This window comes from Trachemys scripta, chromosome 7 (assembly GCF_013100865.1).
Source record: "Trachemys scripta elegans isolate TJP31775 chromosome 7, CAS_Tse_1.0, whole genome shotgun sequence".
NCBI classification, from domain to species: domain Eukaryota; kingdom Metazoa; phylum Chordata; order Testudines; family Emydidae; genus Trachemys; species Trachemys scripta.
In genome coordinates this window covers 68,876,493-68,894,644 of record NC_048304.1, presented here as the reverse complement: position 1 = coordinate 68,894,644, position 18,152 = coordinate 68,876,493, and the positions used below count along the sequence as shown (strand labels likewise).

Here is an 18,152-nt window from a genome sequence, read left to right as displayed (position 1 = left end):
GTAACAAATCTGTGCCTTAATGATCACATGGCCATGTTTCCAGTAGTCTGAGATGGAGAAACAGAAATAGCCAAGAACCACGGCAAAACTTGTTTTGTATTTTCAGACTGGTTTGCACCAGGGATTGCTAGAATCTCATGAAACAAAAAGCCTGATGATGCCCCCAAAGATTTGTATAAGCCTCTTAACTTCAGAGTCCTGTTTACATTGTGTTTCCCAAACAGTGGGTCATAGGAAGTCATAGGTGGGTCATAGGAAGGTTCAAGGTGGGTTGCAGGCCCCATGTAGAGGGGAGCCCCAGGAGAGAAGGGGGGTTGGAGAGTGGCTGGGAGAAACCTTAGTGGCACCGTGACCCCATGAGTGAGGTTGCAACGTCCAGAGAGGGACTCATGCACCAGGATGCAATGCACAGCTCCACAGAATAGGAACTGCTGGGTGGACTTATTCTCCAACCCCTCCTATCCTGCCTGCCTTGCCCCTGCAGGGCCTCCTTCCACACTGGTCCAGGATTAGGGAAGCAGCGTTGGGGTGGAAAATGCTGCTGTGGCTGTTTGGTGTCCCTTTGGCAGGGCAAAGGAGGAGGGGGCAGCAGGAGAGGAGAAGGATGCTGGCCTATGATTTTGGGTGCCCCAACATGGACCTCTGGGTGGGTCACAAAAAGAGACAAAATGCAATTGGTGGGTTACCTTAGTGAAACATTTGGGAATCATTGCTTTAGGCAAAACATCCCCAAGAACTTGCACCCACACATAACAGCCATCCCAGGCATGTTGCAAGTGTTGATTGTAGCGGTTGATTGCATTTCTCGGGAAAAGACCCTGTGCACTGTTTCAGCTCAACCAATGTAGTTTACAACCATTTTCCACCATGTGGATGGAAAGCCTTAAGCAGTGCAGGCCCTAACATCCCACAATGCAATGCCATGTTTTCAAGTTAAACAAAAGCCCATGCTTCAAGCAGCAGTATTAGACCAAAGGCATAAGGTGCTCCTGGAATGCTAGACCCAACAGGTACAACAATGGTTGTCAGAGTTATGTGTGTGTACCAAAATGGGTCTTTCAAAAATAAACTTTGCTAAGTGGACATGCTCTAGCATTGCAAGGGCATGCAAGACAGCTAACAGTTCCATACATTGTCCCTGGGTCACATTCCACTCTGACCTGTCCAGCAATAAGTCTGGCTGAACACCAAAGCAGAGCATAGAAACAAGACTAATCACTGAACTATTTTCCTGGCTGGAAAGAATGGGGACAAGAGGAGAGTGCTGCATACATTTTACTGCTTACTAAAGAATAGCAGGAAAACAACAAAAGGGTCAGTTTGGGTAAGCATTGAAGGGTGTGAGTAGACCATGGGCCCGATTGTGATTTCTTAGCTGAGCTGAGCCTTTTGTGATTGGCCCATTACAAGTCAATTTGCAGAAAAAGGAAAACTGGGCACAATCAAGCTCACTTTCCACCTGCCCTCTCTCCCCCTTTGGCCCCTTTCTCTTCCATCAAGGCAAATGATGTAACCCTACGGCATGTGTATGTGTGCTGTTGTATGAACTCAGACTTATTTACTGAACAAGTGTGTGTGTGGAATGTGACCAACAAATGACTTGAACAGTTTAACCAAGAAAGGCTCTAAATGTCATATTTCAGAGACTTGCCTTGTAATTAAGGTTGTAGCCTAAGATCATTGTTAATGGATCTCTTGGTAATTACTTGCTTTTCTGAAGTAGGAACAATTTATGTACTTTTGCTCAAGTGCATTTAAGTAAATTGTTTTCATCATACTGTAATTCAGCTCTTAATCTTTTATGAGACTATTAAAAAACACAAGCTTTTCCTTCATTGACTTCTAATTATATTAGGGATGGGTTATTTTTTCCTTCTAAAAGAGGACAGAAAGGGAAATATTCACACTGATACAAGAAGAAAAACTTTGCTTTGGAATCAACTTCTAGCTTTCTCTTTTACCAAAAGTTTTCTTTTGAAGGTTATTATTTCTTATTTCCATGTCAGTTGGCACATCTGAGATTGAGACCCTATTGTGTTAGGTGCTGTACATACACACAGTCAGAGACAGCCCCTGTCCTGAAGAGTTTATAATCTAAACAGATAAGGCAGACAAAAAATGGGAGAAAGAAAGCATTATCACCATTATCATTTCACAAGTGGGAAACTGAGGCATGGAGAAATTAAGCGTCTTTCACAGGAAGTATGTGGCAGTGTAAGGAAATGAACCCAGGCCCCATGAGTCTCAATGCAGTGCATCCGTGACAAGGTCAGCCTTCTTCTTAACACTTGTGTTCTTGTACACTTTGAAATTAGCCAGCATAAAATAGTCTGAAAGTATCTTCTGACTGAGAGAGTCACTCCTACTGACTCACCCAGAGGCAGGAGACTTCTCTTTTACTGGCTTGGTAGAAAATGAAGGGTCTGTTTCAAGTCCCCTTTTTGGTAACATGCAGGACATGTGCAGAACAAATCTAGTTCTTGGTCAACCTTGCTCTCATGTCTGGCCACCAGTATCAAGATGCAATCACTAGGAAACACATATGTAAAGAAGTTTATAGGTTGTTCAGGAACAAGATGGCTGTAATAACAACAATTATACTTAGGCATTAGCTAGCCTTTTACATCTGCAGGTCGCAAATGCTGTATACAGGCTGGTAAGTGTCCTCACCCACATTTTACAAAGAGGGATGAAGCAACTTACTCAAGAGGACAAAGTAGGTCAGTGGCTGGGCTGCTAATAGAACACAGGTCTCCTATCTCCCAATACAATTGTTGCCTGGAAACAGAGATTCCTCGCTTGCCACCCCAAGACTGTGAAATGAGGTTCTAAGAACCATCACAAATCTCACCACTTTCCGCTTTAAATGCAAAGTGCATTTCTTCTACCTTTGGCTTCTCTAAACACATACATAGCAATGTGTTTGCACACATGTATATTAAAACAAGATTCCAAGTCAAACATTCCACTCCACACATGTCCCCCCTGGGGAGAGGACAAGAGCACCAACATGTGACAGATGTTAATCACCTCGCTTAATGCATAGAATCATCCAAGAGTAGGACTGGAAAGGATTTCAAAGCCAGTTTTTTCAATCTTTCCTCATAAGTCATGTTTTCTAGGCCTTTAATCGTTTTTGTTGTTCTCCTCTGGACTTTCTCCAAATTTGTCCACATCTTTCGTGAAATGTGGTGCCCAGAACTGGACACAATACTCCAGTTGAGGCCTTATCAGCGCAGAGTAGCATGGAAGAATTTCTAGTGTCTTGCTTACAACACTCCTGCTAATACATTCCAGAACAATGTTTGGTGTTTTTGCAGGAGTGTTATACTATTGACTCATATTTAGCTTGTGAGAAGGTGCTCAGATACTATGGGGATGAGCACAGAGTAAGACCCAATACAGTACAGACCACCATGCCTCAGCTACTGTCCCTTGTAGGAAGCCAGCCCTCATTTTGCCTTGAATGTTTTATTCATCTAGGGCCAGATGTCACCTGGCTCCTGAAAGGGTATGCATGTAGGTGGGGTGCCAGGGGGAGAGGAAGCCAGAGCAGCTGCCTCCCCTACCATACCCATGCAGGGGCCAAGCACAGCATCCTTGCACTCAGAGAGCAAAGGTGAAGCTAGTATCATTAGGCATCCCAAATGAGGGGAGATCTTCCCCATCCTCTCAGTGCTCATGTAGTACTGGGGCAGTGACTTTCCTCCCCCTGCACAATGGAAAGCTCCAAAAGGCGCAATGCCTGGGACATGTACCTTTGGGGCTGTATAGCTGTGCACTGCCCTCAATGAGGCACAATGCCCCTTATTGATGAGAGACCTACCCACCTTCCATCCCGGATCTGATCACATCTCTCGTGTTATTAGCAAGCCTGAGTCGCTTTTAACATTAATTGAAGCTGAATCTTTTGTTGGAGCTTAATTAACTTGGTGCATTTTGCTAATTCTAACTGGCAAGCACTGTACTTGGTCTCAACATCCTTTTGCACAGGAAGGGAGAATGGATTAACATAGGATAAAAGCATGGTTTGAAAAAAAAAACATCTTGTGCATTCACTTTTTGATTTTGTTAGTACTACTAGGTGTAGCTCTGACTATTGAACTGATTCTTCAATGAGGGTTCATACTTAGAAATTGTTTCCCTTGGAAAACATTCGACTGCTCTTTGTTGGTCCAGTGGTACTTCTTATATCCTGCTCTTGACAGCAATTTATGCCCGATGCTCAACAGGAGGATAAAAGTGCATGTCCAAAACAGTCACACAGCAAAAATATTTGGAATGGGAAGCATAAAACCTGACAAATAGAGAGGATGTTGCAGACCAGCCAGCAAAGCCAACTACCTTTCTGTATCCCTGTTCGCAGTCCAACTCAGCTATCCCTCTTTCTTTTAACTGGGGGAGAGGGGGGGGGGACACACACAATTATTTTGGTCACTATGACACACTCAAACAACTTAGGAGGGAGGGTCTCCTCTTGATTCTGATGCACTGTTACTTTCTTTCCTCACATTACCAGAAGACAATGCTGAATGCTCACAAGTAGGTTGGAGCTGTACTTTCTAATTGCATCACATTATAACAATTGATCACCGTACTTTTAACACAGGCCTTAACCTGATAACATAAGAATGGCTATATTGGATCAAACCAATGGTTTATAGAGTCCAATATCCTGTGCTCCAACAGTGGCCAATGCCACATGTGTCAAAGGGAATGAAAAGAACAAGGCAATCATCAATGGATACATCCCCTATTGTACAGCCCCAGCTTCTGCCAGTCAGAGGCTTAGGGACACCCAGAGCATGGGATTGCATTTCTGACCATTTTTATCATTGATGGACCTATCCTCCAAGAACTTATCTAGTTCTTTTTTGAACCCTGTTATAGTTTTGGCTTTCACCACAGCCCCTGGCAACGAGTTCCATAGCTTGACTGTGTGTTGTGTGAAGAAGTATTTTATTTTGTTTGTTTTAAACTTGCTGCCTATTTAATTGTGTCCTTGTGTTATGTGAAGGGGTAAACAACACTTCCTTATACACTTTCTCCTCACCATTCATGATTTTATATACCTCTATCATATCCCCATTTAGCTGTCTCTTTTCCAAGATGAACAGTCCCAAATAGTTTTAATCTCTCCTCATACAGATGCACACTCTGTTTCATATCCTTTATTTATTTATTTTTTTGGCCTTCTCTGTACCTTTTCCATTTCTAATATACCCTTTTTGAGATGGGGAAACCAGAACTGCACGTCGTATTCAAGGCTTGGGCATATTGTGGATTTATATAGTGGCGTTATGATATTTTCTGCATTATCTATCGCTTTCCTAATGGTTCCTAACATTCTATTAGCTTTTTTGAATAACACTGCACATAGAGAGGATTTTTTTAGAGAACTATCTACAGTGACTCCAAGATCTCTTTCTTGAGTGGTAACAGCTAATTGAGATCCCATCATTTTGTATGTATAATTGGGATTATGCTTTCCAGTGTGCATTACGTTGCATTTATCAACATTGAATTTGATCTGCCCTTTGATCTCGCCCAGTTTTGTGAGATCCCTTTGTAACTCTCAGTCTGTTTTGGACTTAACTAGCTTGAGTAATTTTATATCTTCTGCAAATTTTGCCACCTCACTGTTTACCCCCTTATCCAGATCATTTATGAATATGTGGAACAGCACTGGTCTGAGTACAGATCCCTGGGGGACACCGCTATTTACCACTCTCCATTCTGAAAACCGACCATTTATTCCTATCCCTTTTTCCCTGCCTTTTAACCAGTTTAACAGTCTCCCAGCATGTTATAAAGAGGACAGCGATCAAATGTTCTCCATGTCCACTGAACCTAGGACAAGAGGTAATTGGCTTAATCTGTAGCAAGGGAGATTTGGTTAGCTATTAAGAAAAACTTTCTAACTATAAGGATAGGTAAGCTGTGGACTAGGCTTCCAAGGAAGGTTGTGCAATCCCAGTCATTGGAGGTTTTTAAAAACAGGTTGGAGAAACACCTGTCAGGGATGGTCTAGGTTTACTCGGTGCTGCCTCGGCACAGCAGGCTGGCCTAGATGATTTCTCCATTTCAGCCCTACATTTTTTATGATTCTAGGTTTCCCTAAACGTGGGGCTGGAGCTGGCACAGGCAGACTCAAGCTGCCATTTACAGTTTTGAAGTTTGGGACAGCAGTGCCAATATTCCAATTAGTATTGGAAAGAGACCATAAGTGAGTGGTTTTCAGAGAGAGAGATTGCAGTGGTTATACAGAAGATTGGCCACTGCCTCCCTGCCCACCCCCTATGGGCATTTTCCCAAAACACCATCCCATCAGAGGTGACAAATTTCAGATCTGCATTGAAATAGTTGGCAGGGGGAGGGAAAATGTTAATCTGAACCTTGAAATCTCAAGAGATGGATTTTTTAAACAGCTGTCAGGTCTGGTCCGACTCTGCTTCCATTGAAGTTGATGGTAAAACCTCCATTGACGGCACTGGGAAGAGAATTAGGCCAAGGCTGGGTGCTGCTGAATATCCCATGCCATGGGTCTGCCTGTTGCTAGGGCTTGCTTTTGAATATCATCCAGATGTTGATTGTGGGCACCGCTTCCTGCCCCAAAAAAGCCACATCTTTTTATATCAAGAGCAAAGAAATGAATCAGCAGTTTTGTTTGGCTAGCACAATGCCACAAGTCAGAAATGCACTAACTCCATCTGCCACACTTGTGCTTTGCTCAGTTATCTGGTCTTCCCCGTGGCAGCCCCAAACTAGAGAGCATCACCACACAGAGCATATGGTGGTTGTTTTCAGCCAGTATAAAAGAGGCTGACGTATTGTTGTTCTTCCAGGCCTCTTAAGTTTCTAAAGGAGAAAAGAGGTGGGAGGGAAAAGGTACTAAGCGGTCTAACCTGTTGGATGTGTTAAAGCTTCTATAGAGGAAAGCGGAGGGTGGGCTTTTCTTTCAACGCTTGTACAGTGAACACACAAAAGCCAGCCCTAGTAAACTCAGCTTCTTTTGAATTGGACAAGCTCTCTCTCAGCCAACAGAAAGCTGAGCCAGGGGCTGACGTCAGAGCCAGCCTGGAAAGCTGTGAGCTTTCTGGTTTTGCTCAGATGAACCTGAGGCTGTTTAGATCTAAGCTGGCGGGAAGGAAAGCTGAAGCCAGAGAGATTTTTTTCTGGCAGGTTGGAGCTGCAATGGCTGGCTGAGACTTTTATACTCTGGGAAAGCCATCGGGATCTTACAGACCGCCACAGCTTATGTACATATTACAGAAAAAAATGAGGGTAAGAGTTCAAGATTTTCAGTTATGGGTACACTGATTTTTGTTAATGTATATATGGTAGTGGTATGTGTATTTATACATGCACATACGTTAATGGCAAAGCTAAATTTTGATCGGATTTATACTCGAAGATGACTACAGCTTCTCCTCTGATTTTAAGGGAATCATTCCTGCTGTGCATCAACATCACTGAGATCAGAATCTGCCCCATAATCTTTTAAATTGTCTTTGTTCTGTTAGCAAAAAATATGGTTTTAATTTGAATGGGATTCATTTGCTCACTCTGGAATGGTTAAGTTTTATAAGTTCAGAAATATTGAATGGTTTGGTTTACTGTCTGCTGTTGAAAAAGAAATGTATACCCCAGCTGTAGTGAGTGAAGCTCCTTTGAGCATGTTCTGCTTGTGAAAACGTTTGCTTGGATTGATATAGATGGATGTCAACAGTTATATTCCTTTGACTGTGTGTCTGCATTAGTCACAGATAAACCTTCCAGGGCTGTTTTATTTGTTGGGAGACTGGTGATTGCAGGTGAGTTTTGGACTTGGCATAAAAGATGAATACTGCCACTTCAGGATTTAAATGTCCACTTTCTTGGCAAACCAGAAAGGCACTCAGGTTGTATTTGTGGCACTTCCTTCTGCATCCATGGGAGATACCCTGGAAGCACTGAATTACTGATACATTTAATAATTTATGTAATAATAGATTCAGTGAACTTTTAAAGCTGATGGGCTTCTTTTCAACCCTGCCTGCCTCCAGTGCAGCCAAGTGGTCTTATTTTAGTACCAGCAGGTAGTTCTTATACACAATATTTAGGTTCTATATTGAATTTTGTGAGGATATTTTGCTTACGGTGAACTTTCACAGAGTTCTGGTTCATTCAAGCCTGGGGAAAAACAAATGCTTTGCCCGTGTCTTCAAACAAAGTACGTTTAACTACCATGTAATACTAAGTAATGTGCAGCAACACGTCCCACAGAGAGATTTGTTTTTCCAGAGTGCAGTCGCAAGAGCAGTGTTAGAGAAGTGGCAATGCCGCTTGATTCATTTGCTTAAATTTATTTATTGTTTCTGGGAAGTTTCAACAAGCATGAGAGCTGCTAGCTACAAACTACTCTTTTACCTACTGGGAAGGCAGAGCTTAAAATTTATCTGCAGTTCCATTCCCATAAAGAAAAAAATCTTAGTCCTCCTTCCAAAAAGATCTTCACACACACAATTTTGAACAGGTTCTAGAAACGATTCATAAGAATGCTTCCCCTCCCCCCAGCTGCTTTATTGCTGATTGCTTCATTAGCAGTTAGCATCCCTTTGCAAAGCTGGACATGCACCTCCATGCCATTATTAGCCCGATAGAACATACCGTACATTAGTGCACTCTGAGTGAGTCGATCAAAGCTATTGCTGTGGGCCTTAAAAGGAAAAAACAAATTACTGACAACTTACATAATATGCATAGCTAAGCTGGCTTCTTCGTCACACACTCCCAAGGAAACAATCATTTGTCAAGCTCTCGTGTGCTCCAGAGCACATGCCTTGTGACTAAATTGCTGAAATACTTTAACACGTTAGTGAGAAATGTATGCCACGAGATCCTGTACATTTTGTTTTTAAATCAGGCGCTTATTTGCAATTTCAGGCAACCAAACACTGGAAGTGTCCTGAACTGTAGGGTAGTGCTGATGTTCATAGTTGAATAGCTGCCATGTTTTCAGCCACAGGTAGTTTCAGATCAGTTAATATATTTATTGTGTGTTGGCACAGATAGAAAGGCGTCCTGGTTAAAGCGGCCAAGCACAATTCTATTCACCAGCTCGCTTATAGTGAGTAACTCTTGTTTTCATGGATAAGTACTAGTAACATTGGGATTTAACCCCTTCTTTTCGTTCCCCACTCCCCACCCAAAATCACCATCTTAGTAAAACTAGGGATAAGTATTTTCTGCCTGGGCTAGTAAATATTGACGATTTTACAAGACCTGTTAAAAGGAAACTAACATGTATAGGGCTTAAATGCTGACTTGACCTGCCTGAGCAGTTATGCCATGTTGTTGCAAGAGCTCATTAAAAATCCTTAAGATAAATATGGCTTTCAGTTTTTGAACCAGCCCTTGCAACATGGGTAAAAAGAGGCAGAGGGAGAAGACATTCAACTGGTGTCTAAGAGAAAATCTGGAACATGGAACAACTGTCATTTTCAGATCAGTTTTAACAATATTCCTATCACCTTTCATCCATAAAAGTTCTTCACAAAGGTGGGACAGTCTCTCCAATTCACAAATGGGGAAACTGAGGCAAGGACTAGCCCAAGGTTATATGAGTTAATGGCAGAGTAGGAACAGAACTCTACCTCCCCTAAGGCCTTATCAACCTTGACAGTGGCCCTTTAAGGCTCAACATAGTAAACAATAGCTATTGAGAAAGATCTTGACAGGAAAAGTATTATTCTTCCACACAGGTATTTGCTGTGGCATTGTAGGTAAGGCTAATATTTTGTCATGGATATTTTTCGTAAAAGTCAGGGACTGGTCACGGGCTTCCATTAATTTTTCTTTATTGCCCATGACCTGTCCGTGACTTTTACGAAAAATATCCATGACAAAATGGGAAGGGGCTGTGCAGCTGCGGATGGCTGGGAGGTCTGGGACCCGCACCACCCAGAGCTCCAGTGTCCCCCTGCCCTCCCATTTCAGAGGGGAGCTGTGGAGTCCCTCTAACCCCCTCCCCAGCAGTGGGGAGCTGTGTGAATCCCTCTGCTGCCGCAGTGGGGAGCTGCAGGAGTTGCCCCGCTGCCCCCATGGAGGGGAGCTGCGTGAATCCCTTTGCCACCACAGTGGGGTGCTGTGGGGGTCCCCCTGGCCTGCTGTGGCAGCCAGGGAGCTACGGGGGGTCCCCTTGCAGCAGCCGCCACACCGGGGAGCTGCCAGGGTCTCCCCGCCACACAGATGCAGCTGGGGAACTATGGGGGTCCCCCTACCCCACCCCACCCTGTGGTGGCCGGGGAGCTGCCAGGATCCTCCGTCCCCTCTGGTGTCCAGGAGCTGCTGGGTACCCCTTTTGCCCGTGGTAGCTGGAAGCTGCAAGGTACCCCCGCTGCCCATGGCAGTTCAGAGCTTAGGGGCCCGCTGCCTCAGACGGTGGGGGTACCTCACAGCTCCCTGCCACAGGGGCTGATGTCACAGAGGTCTTTGGAAGTCACAGATTCCTTGACTTCTGCGTCCTCTGTGACAAAATCATAGCCTTAACTATAGGGAATGGGAAACTTTGCATATTTCAGTAACATGCTTTGTTTTTCCTTCAATGTACATTTAAGTTGTAGTCAGGTTTGTTTGGGTTTTTTTGCACGTCAAGACTTATTTGCACATGGTAACTACAACATACTGTAGCTTCTGGTCGAGAGAAAAGAGCTTATTTGGTTTGTATGTCACTACAGCAGCTTTGCTTTATGTTTCCAAGGTAAAACAGTCTCCTAAGAGGTCAGGCACAAATATTGGAGTGTTTGTTCAAGCTCACCCAACTCATACGGTCAAATGCTACACAACAGGACATTCTTGTTCAGGTGGTATATCCCTAATCATTAGCAGTGCAGTCCATGTGTCCAAGTATGTGCAAGACAAAATGCACTTCTGTCACTATCTGGGCTAGACCTAGCAAGAGAGATTATTACTGGAGGGTTTATCGCCACATATCCAGTAGGGTTTAGTATTTTCTCTAAAAGACCTCCCCCCAGAACATTAAACAAGGACACTGTGCCCATGTAATGTAGTTGTTTGTAGAATAGGTCACGATTTGTTATCTATGTGTGAGATTGCTCCTTCAATTTACATGGTATTTTGTGCTGATATCTCTATAGTCTTATTTGTAATGGGGGGAGGGGAAGGGGGAACATCCTGACAGCAACTACACAGTGAAGAAATTAGGAACATAGGTTGCATGTAATTTCAAAACTAAATGCCATCTGCAGGTCTGTGGGAGTTTGGGCTCATATCTCCCTCCCCCAGTGCCCATGCTGTGTTCACTCCAATATGTAATCTGTGTCTAATTTATGCCTTTGCAAAAGCCATGAAGACTCACAGTAGAGATCTGCAAAGAAACCTGAACCCTCCTTCTTTCTTCCTTCAATCCTGCAGGAAACTATGCCCCAGACACCAATATTTTCCAGCATGCTCGGTTCCAGTTGTAGTGGGCAGGTGCAGCCAGACATGGGCGAGAGGTGTGGAGATCCTGTTTACCAGGATGGGAATCTCGTCTCTGGATCACTGGAGGTCCTGATAGAGCGCCTGGTGCCCACCATGGACTATTATCCGGATGTAAGTAGACATTTCAGAACTTGTATTCCTCTGGCATCTAAACAGAGTCACGATCCCAACACAGGTGGTATTATTAATTAATTTTCTTAAAAATTGCTTCATCTTAACCAAGATGATCAAATAGGCCTAATGATCTAATTGCTTTGTTGCAAGTAATGGGCCTTCCCTTCATAGGAGCTCATGCCCACCTGGGAGGGATCCTCTATCTTTTTGAACAGCAATATTTGCTAGTGAAATCAAGCCCTGCTGAACCCCTGTCAGGCACACTAAAAACCAATTAACAGCAGCATTAGCAGAAGAAATTTCGATCCCGCTAAGCTGCCTTTGCTCTAGTGCAACCAAGATTAGCTACTAACTGGATTCTGCTGGGGGGAAAGATATCAGCTGTGTGCTGAGCACAGCTCAATTTTTTCCCCTTATTTTGTGTCTCTTTTAGTTAGGTACACTGAAAAGCAAAAAAATAGACTTTAATTAAATGTTCTTTCTCAGCACATCTGAACTGGCCAGTTCTGCTAGAATTTAAGTTTCTGAACCTAGGAATGGTTTTGCAGCTGTTTCAACATTCTCGCCACAATCCACTGAAATAAACACCACGTGTAACTGCCGGGTATGCAATAGGCATCCCAACCTAGGATATTATTCAGAGATTATTACATTACTTAAAATAAACCCCTCAGCCCCATTAAGTGGAAGGTTTTAGTTAAGAAGGTTGCAGAAAAGCATAAAGATTGTATAGCACAAGCTGTGTTTAAGCCCTGGGAAAAAGCACAGCAGTGGTAGAGGAATCCAAACCCTTTAGCTATATTAAAATCACACATTACTGTGGGCCATACCAGGAATGTCTTGTAGCAGGAGCCTTCCTGAGCTGGATCTGTGCTTTATTTATTATTTTGAGGTCACAATTAAAAACGCACCATCCCTCACTACAAAAAGATTTTCATCCCCACATGTAGTTCCCTTGAACACGACACCAGTAGCCTTGTCCGAAACGTTAGGTTTGTTTTTACAAAAAAGGAATGTAGCAACTTTCCAATTCAAAAGCAGTCCTAAAGCTTCTATTTACCACACATAGTGATAATTGCATTGCATTTGACAGACAGACACACAGAGTACGTAATTCTTCATAAAGCCCAGCGGGTTAACCACTATTTGGTGTTAATGCCTCCATTTGTTCCATTCTTTTATGAGTTTTTAGTACACCATGTACAGCAGGCACAGGTTTGTTCCTTCCTTCAAGACACTCAGTGTGATGAAGAAAGCAGCAGGTAGAGCTAGAAAAGAGCATGAGGTTTTGTACACCAGGCAAGTAGCATTACACTGCTGCAGTTAAGCCTTGTAAGAATCCTTTCTCCACCTGTTACATAGTACTATGGCACAGCTCGTAGCTGCTTGAGTTCCTTCCTGCAGCTCATTAAGTAGCTGCTAATGCAAGTCCCTTAGTGTAAGGGGCTGTCTATTTATAACACAGCTATTTTGAATCTTGCTCCCTATTGTTGATATTATCTTCAGGGTTCTAGCAATGATTTGTGGATCTTAGGAGTTACAGATATTCTGTAATACACCAAGCATGCTAAGTGCATTACAAATACATAAATCCAGGTGCCCACCATGAGGACCTTATGATCCAAATAAACAAGCAAACAAGTCACAGGGGATGCAAAACCTGTCAAGCAGCCAAGTAAGTTCCTGGAAGAGAGATGGGAAAACCCTGCCACAGCAGGAGGGTACATTCCCTTAGAGAAGTCAGATCACTGACAGCAAATTGATCTTAGCATAAAGGGTTACATAATAAAACAAAAGAGGGTCCTGTGGCACCTTTAAGACTAACAGAAGTATTGGGAGCATAAGCTTTCGTGGGTAAGAACCTCACTTCTTCAGATGTGAGTTCTTACCCATGAAAGCTTATGCTCCCAATACTTGTTAGTCTTAAAGGTGCCACAGGACCCTCTGTTGCTTTTTACAGATTCAGACTAACACGGCTACCCCTCTGATACATAATAAAACAAAACAGCTTGAACAGTGTAAAGAGTGGGCTGGATACAAGTCATCCCAAATCCAAGCCTCCCAAAAAGCCTGGATTTGGATCTGGTTACAGGTTTAGACTTCAACCCACACCTATTTTTACTTTAAAAAGGAGTGGCCACAAAGGAACAGAGTGACAGCCCACTTACTCTGTCATCTTGGCTGTGATGCTTGAAAGGAAAGAGCAAAGCCCATTAGTCCCATTTCACTGGTAGCATATGCCAGGAGCAGTGGTAGCGGGTTTTGTATTGCCAGTTTGGCCTTGCTTAGAGCAGTGGCTCTCAACCTTTCCAGACTACTGTACCCCTTTCAGGACTCTGATTTGTCTTGCATACCCTCAAGTTACACCTCACTTAAAAACTAGTTGCTTACAAAGTCAGACATAAAAATACAGTGTTCCAGCACTCTATTACTGAAAAATTGCTTTCACATTTTTACCATATAATTATAAAATAAATTATAATATAATATAACGTACTTATACTTCAGTGTATAACATATACAGAAGTATAAACAAGTCATTGTCTGTATGAAATTTTAGTTTATACTGACTTCGCAACTGCTTTTTATGTATCCTGTTGTAAAACTAGGCAAATATTTAGATGAGTTGAGGTATCCCCTGGAAGACCTCTGCGTACCCCTGATTGAGAACTACTGGCTTAAAGCAACAATCAGTGATGTCAGTATAGATTTCCTGAGTTCAGCAGTGACACATTTGTAAATCACTGAAAAGAAGCTGGTTCTCACCAAACCCTCTGAACTAACTTCCCCAAGCACATTGCTTGGAAAATACTCCACTTTGTGTCTATGTGACGCTAAAGATCCCAGTATCCTTCCCTAAACCGGATGGGGAAAAAATACTGTATTTTTCCATTCTGGTTTCAAGCAACACAAGACTTCTCTGTCATGTTGGCAGAGCTGTAGATGGAGGTCAGCAGGAGGGAGAGGAGAGGCGAGATAAGGGCCTATGTTTGTGTGCTGCTCCTGGGAGGCTTGTTTGTGTACAGAGGCTTCTCTGGTGCATAGAAAAATGTGTGCTCATGAGACAGCAGCATTCTGGAAGTTAGGAATGGAATGTACTGGTCTGTAATCCTCATGCCCAAGCAAGAGAAAGTTTCAAGCAACTATTTCACAAATAAGAAGTTCCAGATCAAGCAGCAAGAGCACAAGGAAAATATTTTTCTTTTTCCTCAAGAAGACATCAGTACATTCTTGGGCCATAAAGTAACAGTTGCCTCTTTAGTCTTGCTCTCTCTCTCTTTGTCCTTTTTATAGTTTAGGACGTCTCTTAGCAACAACTTTAGGAACTAAAGAAATCTGCTTCCTTTTTTTCTTCTAAAGCACAGACTCCTTTTGTGTCAGCTTAAGTTGTTCTAAAGTGCCGAGAGGAATTTTCCTCATCTTCTTCCAAATACCTGCCAGCGTTGGGGCATAATTTTCAACCTCACCATTTAAGGAAGCATTTTTTAAAATCATTCTTTGTCAAACCAGCTAGCTACATAGCTGAATTTCCTGGTCCAAGCCATCTTAATCAAAAAAAGAGGGAGCACCTATGAGACAGCGTGTGTGTCTGTGTGTTAAATAAAGCTGGTTCAAAGCAACAGCTTTTTCCCTCAAGAGGCCTCCAATTTAAATCCTGGTTTATGGCTCACACACAAACTAAAAAAGATTAGGTGATCTCATCTAAGCTCCCAGCACACTGGCTTCCACCTTTTAGGGCAATCGTGTCTGTTTAGCAGACTGAGGGGTCTGATCCAACTGCCATTCAAGTCAATGGGAGTGGGATCACCTAGTAAGGGCTTTAAAGCTGAGGTATGCTTCACTGGTCAGAGTCATGGTTTACACTGGTGTGGACCATCTCCACTGGATGTGTGAACTAGCACAGCTGTAACAATCACCAAAATCCCCCACGTAGACAGGGCCTAAGACATTTGTACCAGATAGTGAGTATGTATGTACTGGGGGCCGGGTGGAGACTCATTTCATTCGTTCAACCTAGACTCAACACACAATGGAATAGGATGAGATGGGCAGTGACCAGACCTTACCCTAGAGGCTCATTATTCAAATAGAGAGACATACACCAGGTTTGCACTCTCATTATTCAACTGGATTTCCTCCTGATTTTACACTTGTGTAAATTACAGCAGAATCAGATCAAGAAGCCTGGACAAATGGGGCCAGATTCCTAGCTGGTGTACACTGGCATCTCTCTACTGACAGCAATGTAATTATTCCATTTTACACCAGTTGTGAATCTGGTCCCAGTAAATTAAATACTGGGCAAAACCAATGCCATGGGGGATTTTGTTCATATCAAAAAACAGGCAGCCCAAACTCTGGAGAAGGCCTGGATTGGCACTGTGTGGCTATTGCTAGTTAGAAATGAGATATACATTGCCTGCGCAATTTCTGGCTGTATGAGTTCTGCACTTTTGTGAGCACTGTTTTAACACAAACCACCAAAAAAAAAAAACCCACAAGAGCCCTGATCATTTGGATTTAGTCCCAGCCTACAGCAGGACTTTAAAGAACTGGTATTCTGAGTATGGTTATCTCGGATTCACTCTGGATAAACAGTATCCCACAGAACACAAACTTTCAGGAAGAGACCTAGACTAGAATTAGTGTGCAAGGCTAAAATATATCTTGCCACAAAGAATGTGGCCTAGCTTATCAGAGCGAAGGTCATTGATAGGACAGTGCAGCTTATATTTCAGCTATCTTCTACTAACCTAGTAAAGGCAGTATTCCCTCCTCCCCTCGCAGAAAAGTGCATTTGTGGAAAACCCAAGGGACTTGGAGAAACAAACCTTTCACACCTCTTCTCTAGTTATTCACAGAATGGGAGGTGAGGGAGTGTCAAAGCAAGAAGGACTTGACCTATTTCCAGAAGAAGAATTTATACACAGTCCAATTACAAGTATAAAAGCTGCACCCAAGTGCTAAAGTTTCTCCTCAATTACACCAGGGCGTGCCCATTGCTTTAAGTCAGAGGGATCATATATGTGAGTGCAGAATTTCGCTGTAAGGGGGGAAAACAACAGGAATAGAAGTGAACTATGCATGGCTTATAACACACCACAACAGTACTTTCACATGTTACTATTTTGAGTTGGCACTCTGAAGTTTATTTCTCACATTCAGCGCTGCTGCCTGTTGCATTTGCTAGGCCTATACTGTATGGAATGTGAGAAGACAGATCTGAGACATTGGCCTGTAACTCTGTTGAGTCTCCTTTCCAATTTGTGGGACAAGGTTGGGGCTCATTCCAACTTCAAATTATCTCAAAAATATAGAGCACCCACTGCCGAAGAATTATGCTTATAAACTTTCATCACAGAATGGCAGCAGAGTAATAACCATTTCCAGGCGCATGTGAAGGAATCATGTGCAATTTCCATAATTCATTGCAAATAAGAAAAGTTCTTGAGCAAAATGCCAAACCAAGAATGGCCTGTAAACTATCCTGAACTGCAATATGTCAGAAATGTTATAGCCAGCCTACTCTCACACCAGGAAGAGTATCCAGTCGCCTGAGCTAACTTCCACCTGAGCCTGATCACAGGACAGAGCTGCCCAGCGGTATCAACAGAGCTTTTCTGTATTACAGCAGTTAAGCATTAGACCCCAAATCTCCAGATTTAGCCAGCTGTGTCTCCCTTACTTCCTTAGTCCATCCATAGTGGATACAGACCTTTAAAAGTTCATTCTGGTCCTACAGATATTACTGATACTAGTGAAACTCTCAATTCTAAGCATAGGAGCATCACCAAAACCAGATCTCTAAACCCAAAATGAACTATTAAAACGCACCCTTTGTAATTTAGCTCTGTTCCCCTTCCTCAACAGGGGCTAGAAGTAGTTCTGTAACTGATGGTATTCAGTCTACAATTCTCTCATTCCCAAGAAACAGTCATTTTCTGTTCAATTTTTTCATAAAAGCTTCCTTTTCTCTTTTGCTGCAGAGGGATTTGTTCTGCTACAAATGTTATAACACTGCATAATGGACATCATGAAACTAAATGTCTGTATTAACAGCCTATTTGCCTGTAATTAGAGAGAAAAATCATCTTTTCTTTGGATTGATAAAGAGACCATCATGATTTAAAACGTGTGTGTTTTTGAAGAAAATAGACAAGGTCATCTGATTGTCTAATGAACAGCTAATACAACAGAGGCCACATTTTTTACTAACTGCCTTAAATTTGCTGGGGCCTCAGTTCACTTGTGCAATCCCACAGACATGTGTGCGTGTGTAAATTAGGCAGTTATGTACCTGCCTGATTTCAGCATGCCAGTTCCAGTTTCTGTAAACCTGATGCAAAATTAACACAAAACATTGCAAATTTGGTCATTTACATGCTCAAGTTTAAGCAGTTGAGAACAAAAAGAAGAACAGGAGTACTTGTGGCACCTTAGAGACTAACAAATTTATTAGAGCATAATAAATAAATTTATTATTATTTATTAAAATAAATCTAATAAATTTGTTAGTCTCTAAGGTGCCACAAGTACTCCTGTTCTTCTTTTTG

At 42.6% G+C, this 18,152-nt stretch overlaps 1 protein-coding gene across 4 annotated transcripts in view; it reads left to right on the top strand.

Moving 5' to 3' along the window:
- Nucleotides 1-18,152, top strand: part of RASGEF1A (RasGEF domain family member 1A) — a 75,774-nt gene that overhangs the window by 30,692 nt on the left and 26,930 nt on the right. For 3 of the 4 annotated variants that reach the window (XM_034776347.1, XM_034776350.1, XM_034776348.1), the window contains one exon: nt 11,416-11,595. In XM_034776347.1, coding sequence (XP_034632238.1) covers nt 11,416-11,595 — 180 coding nt within the window. Of the gene's footprint in view, nt 1-7,094; nt 7,285-11,415; nt 11,596-18,152 lie in introns of those variants that run through there. The other variant, XM_034776349.1, reaches the window with a different exon arrangement.